At 37.0% G+C, this 18,815-nt stretch overlaps 1 protein-coding gene across 1 annotated transcript in view; it reads right to left on the reverse strand.

The window, feature by feature from the left end:
• Window positions 1–18,815, reverse strand: part of EPB41L4A (erythrocyte membrane protein band 4.1 like 4A) — a 295,867-nt gene that overhangs the window by 123,352 nt on the left and 153,700 nt on the right. Inside the window, 2 exon segments of the mRNA XM_037801670.1 lie at window positions 5,857–5,954; window positions 16,498–16,576. Of these exon segments, the coding sequence (XP_037657598.1) occupies window positions 5,857–5,954; window positions 16,498–16,576 (177 nt within the window).

An 18,815-nucleotide genomic window follows, 5' to 3' on the forward strand; every position in this document is an offset into this window, starting at 1 on the left:
TGGAATTTTCATTGGGATTGTGTTGAATTAGTATATTGCTTTGAAAAAAACTGACATCTTAAAAATATGTTCCAATTTATGAACACGGAATGTCCTTCCATTTATTTAGGTCTTCCATGATTTCTTTCACCAATGTATTGTAGTTTTCTGTGTCTAAGTCCTTTACATTCTTGGTTATATTTATTCCTAGGTATTTGATTCTTTTATTTAATATTATGAATGGAATTCTCTTGATTTCTTTTTCCAATTGTTCATTACCTGTGTATAGAAACAATACTGATTTTTGGGTATTGATCTTGTACCTTGCAACTTTACTGAATTCATATATTAACTCTAGGAGCTTTGTTGCAGATTTGTTAGGACTTTCTTTATATAGGATCATGTCATCTGCAAATAGGGAAAGACTTATTCTTCCTTTCCAATTTGGATGCCTGCTATTTCTTTTTTTTCTTGCCTAACTGCTATGGCAAGAACTTCCAGCACAATGCTGAATAACAGTGGTGGCAGTGGGCCTCATTGTCTTGTTCCTAATCTTAGAGGGAAGGCTTTCAGACTTTCACCATTAAGTATTACATTAGTTGTGGGTTTTTCATATATGCCCTAAATCATGTTCAGGAAATTTCCTTCTATTCCTAGTTTTCTAAGTGTTTTTATCAAGAAAGGATACTGGATTTTGTCAAATGCCTTTTCTGCATTAATTGAGATTATCGTATGTTTTTTTTTTCCTCTTCATTTTCTTAATGTGGTGTATTATACTAATTGATTTCCTTATTTGAACCACCCTAGTATACCTTAGATCTCACCTGATCATGGTGTATAAATCTTTTAATATGCTGTTGCATTTGTTGCTGGTATTTTGTTGAGCATTTCTGTCTCTACATTCCTAACAGAATGTGGTCTGTAATTTTCTTTTCTTGTGGTATCTTTATCTGGCTTTGCAGAAGAGTGTATTAGTCAGGGTTCTCTAAGGAAACAGAATCAACAGAAGATGTCTGTAATTATGAGACTTATAAACACAACAGTGGAGATGCACAAGTCCAAATTCTGTAGGGCATGATACATGAGTCCAAATTCCATAGGGCAGGCCACGAACTGGCAACTCTGATGAAGGTCTTCGATGAACTGCCCAGGAGAGAATGGCTGGCCGAAGAAGAAATGAAAGTTCTCTCTTCTCCTTTAAAAGTCTTCAACTGATTGGATTAAATCCAGCTGACCGGATTCTCTCATTGAGGAAGACACTCCCTTAGTTGATCAGAGATGTAATCACCCACAGATGCAATCAACTGACTGATGATTTAATAAACCAGCCTTCTGGTTTATTAACCAGCCACGAAATGTCCTTGTGGTAATGGTTAGGCCAGTGTTTGTTTCACCAGACAACTGGGCACTATCACCTGGCCAAGTTGACACATGAAACTAACCATCACAGAGGGTGAGGATGGACTCATAGAATGAGTTAGGGAGTGTTCCCTCCTTTTCCATTTTTTGGAAAAGTCTGAGTAGGATTGGTGCTATTCCTTCTTGGAATGTTTGGGAAAATTTCCCTGTGAAGCCATCTGGTCCTGGGCTATTCTCTGTTGGGAGGTTTTTTATTAGTGATTCTCTTTACTAGTTATTGGTTTGTTGAGATAGTCTATCTTCTGCTTTAATCAGTGTAGGTAGTTTTGTGCTTCTAGGAATCTGGCCATGTCATCTAGGTTATCTAATTTGTTGGCATACAGTTGTTCATGGTCTCTTCTTATTGTTTTTTTAATTCAGTGGGGTCTGTAGTAATGTCTCCCCTTTCATTTCTGATTTTAGTTTTCATCCTTTCTCTTTTTTATTTTGTAAGGCTACCTAAAGGTTTGTTGATTTTATTTGATGTTTTCAAAGAACCAACTTTTGGTTTTGTTAATTTTCTCTATTTTCTTATTCTCTATTTCATTTTTCTCTGTTCAAATCTTTGTTATTTCCTTCCTTCTGCGCATTTTAGATGTAGTTTGCTCTTCTTTTCCTAGTTATTCCAGTCTTGAGGTTAGGTGTCTGATTCAGGATCTTTCTTCCTTTTTAATGTACGCATTTAAAGCTATAAATTTCACTCACAGCACTGTCTTTGTTACATCTCAAAGTTTTGATATGTTACATTTTCATTTTCATTCACCTCAAGATATTTCCTAATTCCGCTTGTGAATTCCTCTTTTACCCATTGGTTGCTTAAGAGTACTTTGTTTAATTTCCACATATATGTGAATTTTCCATTCTTACTTCTGTTATGGATTTCTAGCTTCAATCCATTGTCGTTGGAGAAGACACATTGTATGAATTCAATATTTTTTAATTTATTGAGACTTATTTTGTTTCCTAACATATGGTTTATCCTGGAAAATGATATGTACTCAAGAAGAACGTGTATTCTGTTGATGTTGGCTGATGTGGTCTACATATGCCTGTTAGGTCTAGTTGGTTTAACATATCATTCAAGTTTCATATTTCCTCATTGATCTTCTGTGTAGATATTCTATCCATTTCTGAAAATAGTATATTATAGTCTCCTAGTATTAACGGAGAATCGTCAATTTCTCATTTCAATTCTGCCAGTACTTGCTTCATATATTTGGTGCTCTGCTGTTAGTTGCATATACAATTATCATTGTCACATCTTTTTGTTGAATTGGCCCCTTTATCAGTATATAATGAGTATATAATGACCATCTTTGTCCCCTGTAACTGTTTTTGACTTAATGTCTATTTTATCCGATATTAGTATAGCTTCTCCAACTTTCTTTTGGTTACTACTTGTATGGTATGTGTGTGTGTGTGTGTGTGTGTGTGTGTGTGTGTGTATGGTTTTGGACATACAGTGTACAACTCTCTTTTGGTTACAACTTGTATGGTGTGTGTGTGTGTATGTGTGTGTGTGTGTGTATGTGGTTTTGAACATACAGTGTACAAAGATATAATTTGTACCTGGTACCAAAAAAGGTAGGGGGATGCAGATATATATATATATATATTTTTTTTTTTTTTCATCCTTTCACTTTCAACCTACTATGTCTTTGAATGTAGGGGAGTCTCTTGTAAACAGCATATAGTTGGTTCATGCTTTTTAATCCATTCTGCCAATTTCTTTCTTTTGACAGAGAGCTTAATCCATTTACATTTAAAGTCACTACTCATAATACAGGACTTGCTTCTGCCATTTTGCTATTTAGCCTTTGAATGTTTTGTACTTTTTTGTCCCTCAATTCTTCCATTAATGCCTACTTGCATATTTACTTTGGTATTTTGTATTTTACCATATTGAGTTCCCTCTCATTTATATCTGACTATATATATTTCATACATTTGCCTTGTGATTACCACGGAGTTAAAATTTCGCCTACTAACTATGTAGCCTACTAGCAACCATATTTGATGTGATACCATCTTGACTTCAGTAGCATATACATACACCCTATACACCTCCATCCCCCTACCTTTTTTGGTACAAGGTACAAATTATTTCTTTGTACACTGTATGTCCAAAACCATTGATTTATCCTTACTTTTTATGCATCTGCACTTTAGTACCTGTAGGAAATAAGAAGTGGAGTGACATACCAAAGAATACAATACTATAGTACTGGCATATATACTTACCCAAATGGTTACCTTTACCAGAGGTCTTTATTTCTTTATGCCCTTTGAATCACTGTCTGGTGTCCCTTCCTTCAGTGTAAAAAACAACCTTTAGCATTCTTGTAGGACAGCTGTAGTGATGAACTCCCTCAGCTTTTGTTTATCTGGGAATGTCTTAATCCCTCCTCATTTTTGAAAGTTTTGCAGGATATAAATGTCTTGGTTGGCAACTGTTTTCTTTCAGTCCTTTAAGTTTTTCAACTCACTGCCTTCTAGCTTCCACAGTTTCTGATAAGAAATGGGAATCTAATCTAATTGGGGCTTTCTTGTACATAACACATTGCTGCTTTTCTTTTGCAGTTTTTAGAATGTTCTCCTCGTACTTTGCATTTGACATTTGATCAGTATGTCATGGGGCATATTTCCCTTCAAATTTTCTGTTTGGTGTCCTCTGAGCTTCCTGGATGTGCGTATTCATATTTTTGCTAAGTTGTACTTTTTTGTAAGCTGTACTTTCTTGACCTGCCCAGCAAATGCAGTCCTTCAACTGTCCTCCACAGCTCTGAGGAAGCATACCATCTGTTTTGGTTTGCTAAAGCTGCCGGAATGCACTATACCAGAAATGGGTTGGCTTTCACAATGAGGATTTATTAGCTTACAAGTTTACATTCTAAGGCCATGAGAATGTCCAAATTAAGGCATCAACAGGACAATACCTAGACTCTGAAAACAGGCTGTTGGCATCCAGGATACCTCTATCACATGGGAAGGCATATGGCCAGCATCTGCTGGTCCTTTCCTCCCAGATTTTGTTGCTTTCAGCTTCTGGTTCCTGTGGCTTCCTCCCTGAGCTTCAGTGGATCCTCCCTTAGCTTCTCTGGGGCTTTTCTCTAAGAGCTTCTCTTAAATTCATCTCTTATATTCTGTATATGTTTTGTCCTCTTATAAAGGACTCCAACAAGGGGATCAAGACCCATGAGCTAGGTCACATCTCGATTGAAATAACCTAATCAAAATCCCACTCACAATAGGTCTTCACCCACAAGAATGGAATAAAAGAACATGGCCTTTTCTGGGGGTACATAACAACTTCAAACCACCATACCATCTTCAAAAAGTTTCCTCTGCCACCTTTTTCTGGGGTGGGTTGAAAAACGGCTGCCCTCAAAACCTGGCTCTTAGTGATCTGAAGTCATTAATCAAAAGCTGTAACCAGCAATCAGCCCATGCCCTCCCTGGATCCTGGGAAAGTGGATTTTTCTTTATGGTACCAGCAAGATCCATGATGGGCCAGACCCCACTGCTGTCTGCAATGAAAGTAGGGGATGGGTGCCAGTAACAGCCACAGGAGAGAGCAATTTGCTGGTATTTACTGTAATTTACTAACCTCTTCTTCCCACTCTTCCCTGGATGCTGTACAGTGTTCCCCTAGACTCCAGAGCTTCAAATTAGTTGATTCAGACAGTTTCAGCCTATTTAATTATTGTTCTGGTGGAGCAAGTGACTCCTGAAGCTTCCTACTCCATTTTCCCATAATTCTCTTACTATATTACTCTTGTAAATACTTCATAAATTAATCCACCTTCTAAGTCCCAAACCAGTTTATCTACATGACATTTCCCTAGAATGTTTTTTCTAGATTATTTCTGGTCTGCAAGTGCCACAAGGGCAACGACCATGCTGACTCATTTCCCCTTTACTAGCTTGATTCTTAGAAAGGGATCAGTAATTATTAGTGAAAATACTCTCAGCCTTAGTTCCCAAAATGACAATGAGGCCAGGAGCTGCCCCGCATGGCCACCACATGGATGAGCTAAAGAGCACTGGGTGCTCAAAAAGCATTCCACTCTGAAACTGGCATGTGCACCTGACCACGTGGAGCTTTCACCACAGTCCCGCAGAATCAATACGATCTTAGAGTGACAACAGCTTCAGATAGAGTGGGGGAGGGGGATGGAGGGTTCAGTGAACTTTGGCGAGAAGTACAGTAGAACAGATTTTCAGGCCCTCCACTTGATCAAGAATCCATGCTATCCCTGCCACCAAAACTACACAACCTACAATAAGTGATATTTTACTGGTTCCATCTTTACCTCTTCTGAAGTGACAGTGATTAAAATTTGAATTCTGACTAAATTCAACTATTTTTCACAAAGTGTCATTTGATAAGATTATTACCATATACATTTGCTTAAAAAGTAAGATTCAGATATTTTTCTCCAGACATTTCTGAAGCAAATATGCTTAAAGGGAACCTACACTGGATGGCGTAGGCTCCCAGCTGAGCAGCAGTGTTGACAGGACAGGGCAGCCGGCCCTGAAGGACATCTTGCTTCACCTGCAAGAAAAACTGATATCTAAAAAAGAAATGGAAAAAAGAGATTAATGTTATCTTACACTACGTACATTTGTCATTTCAGACCCTGATGGTCAAGGAATCATCCAACCACCTTTAAGGAAAATAAAGCCACTCTCCACTCATTTGTCAGGGGGATGGATCTGAGTGAACAGGGACCACATAAAACTACCTTACAGAGGCAATACAGGGCAGTGGTTCAAAGCATAGGCTCCAGAGGCTCAATGCCTGCTGTGCACCCCAGCTCACTACACGCTAGCTCTGTCACCTTGGGCTGACGCTTACCCTAACAGCCAGTCTCCTCACCTACAAAATTGGGACAATGGCAGTATCTACCTCCTAGAGTTGATGTGAAGGTTAAATATAAGATATTGTTATGATTATCACTACTACTACTGCCACTACTAGTACGACCTGCTCTTGCTGTGTGGAATAAATCACAAGGATCCAAGATACACCACATGTTTATCTACAGGCTCTAGAATCATGTATCTAGGATGAAAAGGTCATTGTGGTATAGTACCACCAATCTTCCCACTTATTAAGACCCTGCCATTATCTGCAGCTTTATTTATTTATTTATTTTTTGCCTAAAGAAAACCTGTTATAAATAATTATGCCATGTACTGTTCTAAACATTATAAATATAGTAACTCCTTCTAAGTATTTTACATATAACTTATGTAAACCTTAAAAATGAGGTCATTACCATTATTATCTCCATTTTGCAGATGAGGAAACTGAGATACAGATAGATGAAGTCATTTTTCCAAGATCTCACACAACTGGCAGAGCCAGAACTGGAACCCAGGCAATCTGACCCAAGAACTGTCTCCATTAGGATGCTCTGCAACTTGACTAGCTTTTTATTTTATTCTTCAGACTTTCTGCCAGTGGGGTAAGAGAGGCCAGAGGTTTATGAACTAATACAATGAACTGTGAAGACCATCCTCTGAGCCACTGCTTGCTTACACACACACACCACATACTCTCACATCCTTCAGGCTGTCCTTTTGTGATTTCTTTGTCTTTGCAAGATGACTCTTTATATCACTGAGAGGGATAGAGAAAAGCAAAGGAAATGAATGTTAACATCATAAACACTCTCTTCTCCAAAGACTCACAACCAAAGCTCCTAGTGAGCGCATACAAATGGTTAGATACTACAATGATTATTTCTAGAAGACTGATACCAACTTTAATTGTTACCCTAAGACCTGAGTGAGAACCTGCTCAGTACCCTCTGTTTCCCCACTCCCCATTGCAGTAAATGGAATCACAATCCTCCAGATACCCAAATCAGAGAAACCTGGGGAAAATGCACAACTACCCTTGCCATCTTTATCAGCCCCAACATTCAACCACAAAATCTGCTGTTTCTAAGTCCTAAATACCCCTAGAATCCACGCACTTCTCTACATTCCCCAAGCTGGTTTACTATCCCTAGATTTCTAAAACTATCTCTTAACTGGTTTTAACTCGTCTTCCAGCTCTCATACTTACCTCCCTTTCAAACAATCTTCCCAAAACATAAACAGTATTCTCAAGAGGTAAATAGGATCACATCACTCCATCGAAAATAATACCTTAACAGGCTTCCAACTGCCTTCAGGATAAAGTTCAAACTCCTTAAAATTTAGCTTACAAGAGTTCTGCTTACTTTTTGAGCCAAATCTGTTGCCACTGGCCACCCCTCTTTCCCCCAAACTTGCTCTAACTTTTCTAGCCCTATTTAACTACCCGCTATTCCCTGAATGTTTCAAGCCCTCATCTTGTACACCAAATACACTTTGTAATGATCATCTATGCTCCTCTTGGAGAGCAGAAAGGCATAGTAAAGTGACATTAGGAGAACTCAAGTGCAAAACTTATAAAATAAAGAGATATTTTACTAGAATTAATGCTGCTTACTGGAGATGTGTTCAGCTATACCTCCCTTTCTAATGTTAACTTGGAATTGCTTTTCTCAAAGTGTTTTCTTACAAAATAAGTCTTAGATGCATATTTGTCTTCCTCTAATAAGGCTTTTATAATATCTGGCTGGCAACAGTCAAGCCTTTGCTGAATACAGAAGCTGAAACAGGCCTCACAGGAGTTTACTTCAAAGAGAAGAAAGGGAAAGAGACAGCAGGTGCTTAAGAAATACAGACAGAGCTGAAACTCAGACAGAAAGACAGATACAAAGAAACAGGGATCATATCCCATTGGTGGCTGTGTTCCCAGCATTCAGGGGCCAGCACATAGTAGCTGCTGAATAAATATTTGTGGACTTGAAGGATGGATATATGGGTGAACAGACAGACAGATGGATGGAAATGGAAAAAAAAAAAAAAAAGGTGAATATTCTTTGCTGTCTCTGGGAGATTTTTTTAGAAAAAGGAAAAAAGACTTCTGTTCAAACTTCCCTGGGCAGCCTTTTAAAGATACCAGAGACTTTTATGTCACTGCATCAGAAAGCCAGCTAAAATCAAAGAAGGCAAGCAAACTATTTTTAATTAAGAATTTGATTAGTCTTTATAACAGCAAACATCTTATTACTTTCATATAAGACAAACCTATGATAAACCAAAATCATATTTTCTATACTAAACAAACACTTTACTGTATCTCAAGAACTATTATAAATTGCATATAGCTTATTTGTCCATTTTATGGAACTTAAAGAGTTCAAGGGTACATTTTATTTAAATCACAGAGATTTAAAGTTGCCGGGTCTTTCCTTCTATGCCATTTTGGTTAAAACTATAACTGGTTATCTCTAGTTATAATTAGGATGAACCTATAACCCAGTTTCCATTTATGCCTATTACACAGGCATGATTATTAATAGCTCTCCTCATTCTCCAAAGTGTTAGACAATAAATTGTATCATGACCCTAGTTATATTGTACCTCATTTAGAGAAAAAAAAAATGCTGCTTAAAAATGAACCACTTAACAAGGAAGCTTCCCAGAACATATTCTGATTAAAGTAGAGGCTTCAGAAAAGTAATTACTGGTTATCGTTTATATAAATTAGCATACTGGTGTGTAAGCTCTGCCTTCCGAGCTCGGTTGTGAGGCCAGGAAGAGAAGCACTAAGTCGTGCACCCTCCATAGTTACGACAGCACTACAGCCAGTATACCGTGAGCACGGGGTGTGATACCGGCCTCCAAGTTTTGTCTGTCTGATGAAAACAGCTGAATTGACAGCAAAGACTTACAGACTGCTGAGGATCATCAACAATTTAGCAAATCCTGGAGGCAAGACAGGTGGACAAAGGAGAAGACTTGCTTAAAGAAGGGGTAGAGAGACCCTGATCATTCAGGAGCCCAAAACAGAAAGCTCCAAAGAGATCTGCAGGCCAAAGACCACCAGGCATGTTCCTACCAAAGAGGTCTGAAGTGCACCTTCCAATGACACGAAACTCTGGTGAGGAAACTGAAAGACGTGGGGTGGTAGAAGTTTGATTTCTGGTGCCAGGTGAATGTGAAATAAAAGAATCCAAGAGGAGAATATCTACCTACATGGAAGGTAACAAAGAACAGGGTTGTTTACTGCACCCAACAAAGAGTGAGAACACACACAGCATTTGATAGGAGCCTTATCAGTTGGGCTAAAATTTACAAGTGAGGAACAGGGAGAAATCTTAAATAAAAATATAATGTTGAATAATGTGGGAAACTGGCAGGTATGACTTAGAATGAAGAATAACAGTACAGGAAATACCCAATAATTCTCAAGAAAAAGTAACAGAGATTTCTTTTACCTCAGAAGTCTAAAAAACAAATCCAAAATATTAACCTTACATTTGCACAGCCCTTGAAAGTTCACAAATTCCTTTGCACCCATAATGGAATGTGACCCTCACCTCAACTCTGAGGTAGATAAAAGGACCATTATTGTCACTTAACAAAGAAGGAGACAGGGACACAGGAAGTGAATGCATAACTGAAGGTCACTCAGCCAGTGAAGAACTTAAAGCAGGCTACTCTTCACAAAGAGAAGAATATGGATTACAAAAATAGCAATAATAATTGGTGAGCTTGAGGTCAATCCCCAACAAAATACTAGAAAATACTACAAAAACAAACCAAAAAAATCAAACAACTGATTTTCAGTGCTAAAAAGTGTTTATTATGAACAAGTCATTTGGACCTAACAATGACAGATTTTCTCTCCAGGACTAGTGAAACCCTATCTTTCTTTTTTTTTTTCCTTTGTACTCAGTGCACTGTCTAGATCATGGCAGGAAAATCTGTATGATTACTAATGAATGTATGAATGAATGAATGAATTCTGTCTTTATACAAAAATCCAAGAAATGCAGGCATGAGGACAGCAGGCAGTAGAAGGATTCATAGTTAAATAAACAACTACAGTCATAAAGTTCTGATTAATGGATTGACTTAAACCCAGAAGACCTATCTCAGGGCTCTAAGTTGCCTTTCCTCCCTTATGCTTTATGCATAACTTGAAAATATAAAATGACAACCATTATTTCCATTTTAGCTACCTCTATCATCTACTGATCACTCAACATTTTGGCATCCTGGTACTTTGCATTTCTGATCCGACATATTCCTCCTGCCATCTTTTTGAAAAAATATTATAATTTCATTTCACAGATGAGAAAATTGAGACTTTAAAAGGTCATGCAATCTTCTCAAGGTTACACTAATGAATGACAGAGCAAGGATGCAAACTTTCATCTGATTCAAAGCCTGTCTTCTTAACCAAAGCATATTTTGTTATCAAATTGGCAGAGAATACAGACATATAGATGATACATAATATATGGAAACATATCACAATATTTTGAATAACAATTCAAAATAAGTTTAACAGATTTCATGAGTATAATGTGACTTGGACTAATAGAAAAAAAAGAGCTTAGACTTATTCTGCATGGCTCTAGAAAGAAAACCTAGTATTGATGGCAGACATTCCATGGATTTCTTATTGAATTTCTTATACTTTGCAAAGCAATAAGGTTTATTACCTAAAACTGTTTTAAGAGGCTGGCAGTCATGTAAAGCAGAGGTTATATATTCTATATGTGACCTCAGAGACCCCCATTATTTCAGAAAACATTTTACAACAATAATAGGTACACCAAGTTGATATATAAATTATACATATTTATATAAATATTATATAAACATAAATTTCTCATAAAATGAAATCTAATTTTCTTGTATATGCCATGCACCTGTAGTCTTTTTCCTAAATATAATGTCCCTCTGGGATATTATCTCCATTATCATCAGACTGCATGAAAAGATTTACTGCAGAATTATCTTTAATACAAAAAAGTAAAATGAAAATGACCTTGATCTCCATTCAAAAAGGCAGGGTTAAATTTAAATAAATTATGGAACACCAAGCAGGAGTTAAAATAATGGGTTACAGGGGCAAGATGGTGGCATAGAGAGGAGTGGAATTTAGTTAGTCCCCTGGATCAACCAATAAACAACCAGGAACAACTAGTAAATAATTTGGAATAATTGCTGGGAGACAACTGTGACTGTCCACACATGGTACACCAACCTGGACTGGAAGGAATGCATGAGACCGCAGCATAAAATCTGTAAGTAAAAGCTACAGAACCGTGCTGAGAGCCCCTCCCCACACCTCGCTGTGGTAGAAACTAGCAGCACTCTCTGAGCGGAGCAAGCGAATACAGCTCAGCTGAGCTCCAACTGGGGTTTTAATTAGCAAATGCAGACTGCTGAATACAAGCTACAAACCCCCAACAAGCAAACAGAAGCTTTTAGTGATGACTGACCTTAAAAAACCAGAAGACTCATCTGACCTGCGAGGGGGAGCCCAGAAGACGTGATGTTACCTCTGAATGACGAGTGAATCTGGGGGGGGAGGGGGGGGGGCGTGCACTAGCTCCAAAAGGAGCTTTCTGTCCCTTTTTCTCTCTCTCAACCTGAGGGGCTTAGAAAAGAGAGCCACAGTCATTTTCAGTTTCCAGTGCTCTGACCCAGACAGGGGAGGAGATAACAGAGTCAGAGAGACAACAATTCAAATGCAGATGAAAACTCCTGAAGGGGGTTATTTTCTCTAAGAGTAAGGAGGTGGGGCCCAGCTTTCCCTTCAGAACCAGACCACAGAGCCCAGGGGAAAACAGCCAAAACAGAAACTGAAGTGGCCCATCTTCCTACACCAGCTGGGAGCGACAGGCTGACAGGCACCACCTGTTGGGAAGGTTAGGAAAAGCATGGTGACTGGAAACCTCACAGGAAAGTCTGTCATTCCTCTAAGATACAACCTGAATATAATCCCATTCTGAGACCTGAACCCATTCTGGTCTGGGAAAATCTGACTGGGGTAACCAAGGAAACCAGATGCCGGACAACAGAAAACTACAATCTATACTAGGAAAAACAAAGATATGGCCCAAAGGAAGAAACTTACACCTCAATCAAGATAAAGTTGAGATACCCAAGGGAGTGAATCTCCCTGGCAACGTGGAATATGACTCCTGGGGAGGAATGCAGACCTGGCATCGTGGGATGGAGAACATCTTGACCAAAAGGGGGGGATGTGAAAGGAAATGAAATAAGCTTCAGTGGCAGAGAGATTCCAAAAGGAGCCAAGAGGTCACTCTGGTGGGCACTCTTACGCACAATTTAGACAACCCTTTTTAGGTTCTAAAGAATTGGGGTAGCTGGTGGTAGATACCTGAAACTATCAAACTACAACCCAGAACCCATGAATCTCGAAGACAATTGTATAAAAATGTAGCTTATGAGGGGTGACAATGGGATTGGGAAAGCCATAAGGACCACACTCCCCTTTGTCTAGTTTATGGATGGATGAGTAGAAAAATAGGGGAAGGAAACAAACAGACAAAAGTACCCAGTGTTCTTTTTTACTTTAATTGATCTTTTTCACTTTAATTATTATTCTTGCTATTTTTGTGTGTGTGCTAATGAAGGTATCAGGGATTGATTCAGGTGATGAATGTACAACTATGTAATGGTACTGTGAACAATCAAATGTATGATTTGTTTTGTATGACTGCGTGGTATGTGAATATATCTCAATAAAATGAAGATTTAAAAATTTAAAAAAATAAAAAAATTTAAAAAAGATAGTTGATATACTGTTTCACTTTAATGAAACACTCTATTAAACATTTTCAAAGAAATATGCTAAATCAAATAAAAAACCAAATCAATAAGTTCAGGGAAGATATAACAAAAGAGACAAAGGCTATAAAGAAAACACTGGGCAAACATAAGGTAGAAATGGAAAGTTTGAAAAAACTGGCAGAATCTATGGAAATGAAATGCACAACACAAGAGATGAAAAACACAATGGAGACATAGAACAGCAGATCTCAAGAGGCAGAAGAAAACACTCAGGAACTGGAGAACAAGACACCTGAAATCTTATACACAAAAGAACAGATGGGGAAAAGAATGGAAAAATATGAGCAATGTCTCAGGGAATTGAAGGATAACATGAAACATATGAATGTATGTGTCATGGGTATCCCAGAAGGAAAACAGAAGGAAAAAGGGGCAGAAGCAACAATAGAGGAAATAATGAAAGAAAATTTCCCATCTCTTATGAAAGACATAAAATTACAGATCCAAGAAGCGCAGCATACCTCAAACAGAATAGATCTGAATAGACCTATGCCAAGACACTTAATAATCAGATTATCAAACATCAAAGATAAAGAGAGAATCCTGAAAGCAGCAAGAGAAAAGCGATCCATCACATACAAAGGAAACTTGATAAGACTATGTGACGGTTTCTCAATAGAAACCATGGAGGCAAGAAGAAAGTGGTGTGATATATTTAAGATAATGAAAGAGAAAAACCACCAACCAAGGATCCTATATCTGGCAAAACTGTCCTTCAAATATGAGTTTAAAATATTCTCTGACAAACAGACAAGGAGAAAGTTTGTGAACAAGGTACCTGCTCTACAGGAAATACTAAAGGGAGCACTACAGACAGATAGGAAAAGACAGGAGTGAGAGGTTTGGAACACAATTTTGGGAGATAGTAGCACAGCAATGTAAGTACACTGAACAAAGATGACTGTGAGTATGGTTGAAAGAGGAATGTTAGGAGCATGTGGGACAACAGAATGAAAGAGGAAAGATAAACACTGGGACCGTGCAACTCAATGAACCCTAGAGTGTTCAACAATTGTGATAAAATGTACAAATATGTTTTTGAATGAGGGAGAATAAATGAATGTCAATCTTGCAAGTTGTTAAAAATAAGAAGGTATTTGGGGAAAAAATACAATCAATGCAAACTAGAAAAAAAAAACAATGGGTTATACATTGAAAGAGGTACACATGATATGTAAGAAATAATGATATTCAAAAAATATATATAATGTGAAAATTATGTATAAGCATGTTTACTGTAGCATTACTTTTACTATAAGAAAATTACAAACAACCTAACAGTCAATAATACAGAGTAGGCTGGAAAAATTTTTCAAAGAACTGAATTGGGATAAATATTCAAAATGCTGGCCAAAACATACTTTTCCTTTAATAGCATATATTGGGCAATTTGAGTTTATTGCTTTTTATTTGTTTTGTTTCAATTTTTGCTTTTGCCAAAATTATCTCATTTAATTGACTCTCTTTTTCAAGTCCATTATGCCTGGCCATTTTACTTAACATATTCATGCAAATCAATGACTTCATCTTCAGTACATGCTAAAAATAAGATATAAAAGATATCACATTAAATATACATTAAACTTACCTAAATTCAACTGTATGTTTTTGCAAAAATAAAATAAAATAAGTAACTATGATTCATGGTCCCTAACCTCAAGTCAGCTATGTGATCTGGATCTTAATTACATCATCTAGTCTAATTTTGAGGTAAAACTGGTTGTACTGAATATACTGTGAGATTGTACATTATATACAAGTCCATGCATTCAATTAATGAGCCATTAGTAGATTCTTGAGGGAAATTTCTGTTCACCATTAACATTTGGTGAACAGAAGTGAAATAATACCTTATAAAGCATTGGTCTTTTTCTCCCTTCTTAATACTAAATCAATTATCTTTTAGAACCAACCCTCATTTAAGATGTAACTCCACTACACTGCCAGGATAAAGAAAGGATGAAATAAGTGTTAAGATTTATCAAGCACTTCTATGAGTCAAATACTTGAGAGCTTTACATACATTATTCTTTTTAATGCTTAGAAAGATCTAATGAGATGTGTATCTCCAATTTTACAATAGGTGAAATTGAGACACAGAGAGGTTACTACCAACCTCAACATCAAGGACTTTCATTGTATTTTAACATAATGTCCCCTTGCAATCCCCTAGTGAGTTACAGATATGAGTGCACTTTATACCACTTGGACTCAGATATCCCAAGAGCTCAGAACTCAGAAAGCCTTCCAGGCTACAAAGCAAAGATTATTCATGAAACTCTAATTGAAACACCACTGCTCTCTTGAACATCTCCCCAGGCAAACTGCTCCTTTTCCCACAGAGGTGTGCTCTGCAAAAGCCTGAACTGACATTCCTGCTTTTCAAAGTGCTCACTAACAATGTGACTAGAAGTCGTAGATGCAGATACCAGTGTGTTTCTAAAAATAAGGTCTAAATTTGGTACTTCAGAGAGGCATAGAAAAGGCCCATTTGCCCACTCTCTTCTTACTCTTCTGTGTGGTGGTCTGAATAAAGACAAAACAAAGTCCAAAGGGAAAGCTAGAACGATGGAATAGAAACAAATATACAAACTGCTTTAATTATTAAAGATATGATTTCTAGTATTTTGTAATAAAGCACCAGGCTTTACCTGAGCCCATCTTTGGGTTCACTGGGGGAAAACCAACCACTCAGAGTTAAGTCAGCGAAAGCATTTTTGCTTTTGCCACCACATGCAGTCAGGTCACTAGTGGAATAAGTTAAATTGTACACTACTGTCCACTCTTTGTAAGCCACTTTCACATGTTAGTACGGACTCTTTTGACAATATAATATCAATATTATTAGGAAATTCTGCCTCAACTGAAAATATTTGGTGATACAAGTAAAGTAATTAATACATTAGAAAACACTGGTCTTTTCTCTCCCTTCTTAATGCTAAGGCAATAATCTTTTCATTCCCCATAGAAATAAGTAAGACACCTGGATACCTCACATTTAGCTTCAACCAATTAAAAAGAAATGATGAGCTTTTTAAATTTATATGTACATATACAAACAAAGCACCAAAATATCCTTTTAGGCAGTTCAAATGGCTACTCTTATATGAAAAGGCTGAATGCATCCTTAACAATTATGATGCAGAAATATCCCATCACAGCAGATGCAATTATCTATCATCATGTCACCCAAGTTCATGTCATTTTTCAAATACATCTGTCATCAGACACTGATCTGCCTTATACAGTGCTAGTTCAAATTTAACCCTCACAGGAGACATGTAACAAAAGACAGACAGACACACATTCAAATGTTTATGTCAAATTTTAATTTTTTAAAATAAATCCTTTTGCTTACGCCATAAGTGTATCTGCTCAAAAGCAATGTCAATACTATACCTGGTTATCTCTTCTTTTAGTTTACATGGATCTTCTGCATAGAATTTAATACCAAAATACAAAGTATATGGAGGTCCAGCTAAAATAAGAAATAGAAATTAATTAAATTTCACATAAATTAGTCAAAGTAGTAGTGCAATATTATACAATCATTAAAAATTGCACTCACCAAGAATTTCTAAGGAATCAGGAAAACATAAAATGGAAAAAGCAGGGCTCAGAATTGTGTAACAACAGGACCTCAAGTATGTATGCATGTATGTATATAAACAGAAAAAAGGCAGGACCAAATATATCAGAATGCTATTATTTATATTTTTCCCATTTTTTCAAACTGTCTGCAACATATATGTATTTTTTCATATTGAAGATAGGTTATTGATAACACAAAATAAATCTTTAAAAAACAACTCACCTATCACTTCAAATATAGCAAAATTTCAAAAAAAAACATGTCTGCAGAAAGCTAAAAACAAATGCTCATCAGTAGGGGACACTGCTTATGTAAATTATAGTACATTTAAATGATACTATGCAACTGTTTCAAAGGGCAGAAGTACATGTATATGTGCTGATGTGGAAAGATCACCAATCCATATTCTTGAGTGCAGAAATGCAACCCCTTTTGTGGGGGAAAAAAAAAATGGTAAAATATCTATGAATACACAAACTTTTTTTTCCTGGAAGAACATACATGAATCTACTACTACTGGCAAACTGAAATGAAGGATTGGAAACTTTCCATTTATAAACTATGTTCAAATTTTCTTATCAGATATATATTTTTTACCATTTAAGTAAAAATATAACCATCATTGAGGCTATGTGGTAGAATTAGGGATGATATTTGTTTCACTCTTAAACTTTTCTCAATCTAAAAATATATTATCATATATTTCTATTTTCATTTTAACTGAGAAAGGAAAGTCATAAATTTGGAAGGTGAGAAAAGGAAATTAACTAGAACAACTAATAGCAATATATGCATTTATAATATACAAACTATGTTATTATCTATTATTACTACAGACATGTTAATGTTTGTGGAACCCCCAAACTTCCATTCCTGGCAGGCAGAAGACAATCAAAACTGGGATCACCCCTTGTCCTCTCCAATCTATGCTTTCCTATATAAGGCACTTCGCTTTGCCAGGGCTTTTTTAAAAACTAAAATTTAAAAGAATCTTTGCCACAAGTCCTTATCATTAGAGTTGTTTCCCTATGTTCAATTTTTAAGTTTGCTTAATCACTGTATTCGTATTTCTGACAAATACACCTCTATCCCTGAACATTCATGTCAGGGAGGCCCAGACTATTAAATATTTAGAAGAGGCAGGAAGTCCACCTTGGGCTGATCCGTCCGTGTCAGTCAAGCTCTGTGTTGTGAACAGATGGGTCTGCCTGTGTCCTCAGGCCCTGCGGTTGGCATGTGGGGGAGGGAAGGAGCGCAGATGCTGCGGCAACGGGGCACAATGGGAGGGAGGCCCTTGCCAGGTGCCACTGTCGCCTTTATTCTCTAGAACAAGACAGATTACACCCTATTGGGCAAGCCTAACCATTTCAAATGGGTTTAATGATGAGCAGTTAAGCAGAAGTTTAAAAAACACACAATTAAAAACATTCATTTTTGGCTAATTTTCTTTGGGGTCCAAATCAGCCCCTCACTGCCCACTCACATATAAAATGGCTTGTGTCCTAAATACAAGACACCATTACCGTCTCATTGCATGTGATAATGTATAAGGTGCTTTTATAAACATTTGATTCTCAGCAACAACCTGGTAACATATGCAAGGCAGGTGAAGCTCCAAGGAGTTAAATAACTTGGATCACGGGAATCAAGTTCACTAACACCTAGAGTTCAGTGCTTTTTTGACACTATTCCATAGATCCTCTCGGGGAAACACAAAATTATAATACATTTAGAATAAGCAAACACTTTCATATAATCACTGTTTAATAAAGCAATCAAAGACTAGGGAAATGGAAATACTGGAACAAGGATATGTCTAGCCAGATGTTTCTGGTACAAAATCAGAGGCTGACAAAGCAAATTACTTAATAATTATTTTCTTGAATCCATGTCATTCCAAGCACACTACTTTTAAGAAACAGTACGGACAGGAAAGCTAATATTGTTTGACTTTAGCAAAAAATACAGTAATGAGAAACTGGGAATCCCCTAACCTACCTTTTGTGAAGTCTAAGCTAGAGGCCTTTAATAAAAATGAGAAGTCTCCCATTAGCTCAGGGATAAATAAGGCTAGACCTACCAAAGCAAATCCTGGTGACAGGCAAATGTGCTATCAGTGTTATAG

This window comes from Choloepus didactylus, chromosome 13 (assembly GCF_015220235.1).
Source record: "Choloepus didactylus isolate mChoDid1 chromosome 13, mChoDid1.pri, whole genome shotgun sequence".
Taxonomy (NCBI): Eukaryota; Metazoa; Chordata; class Mammalia; order Pilosa; family Megalonychidae; genus Choloepus; species Choloepus didactylus.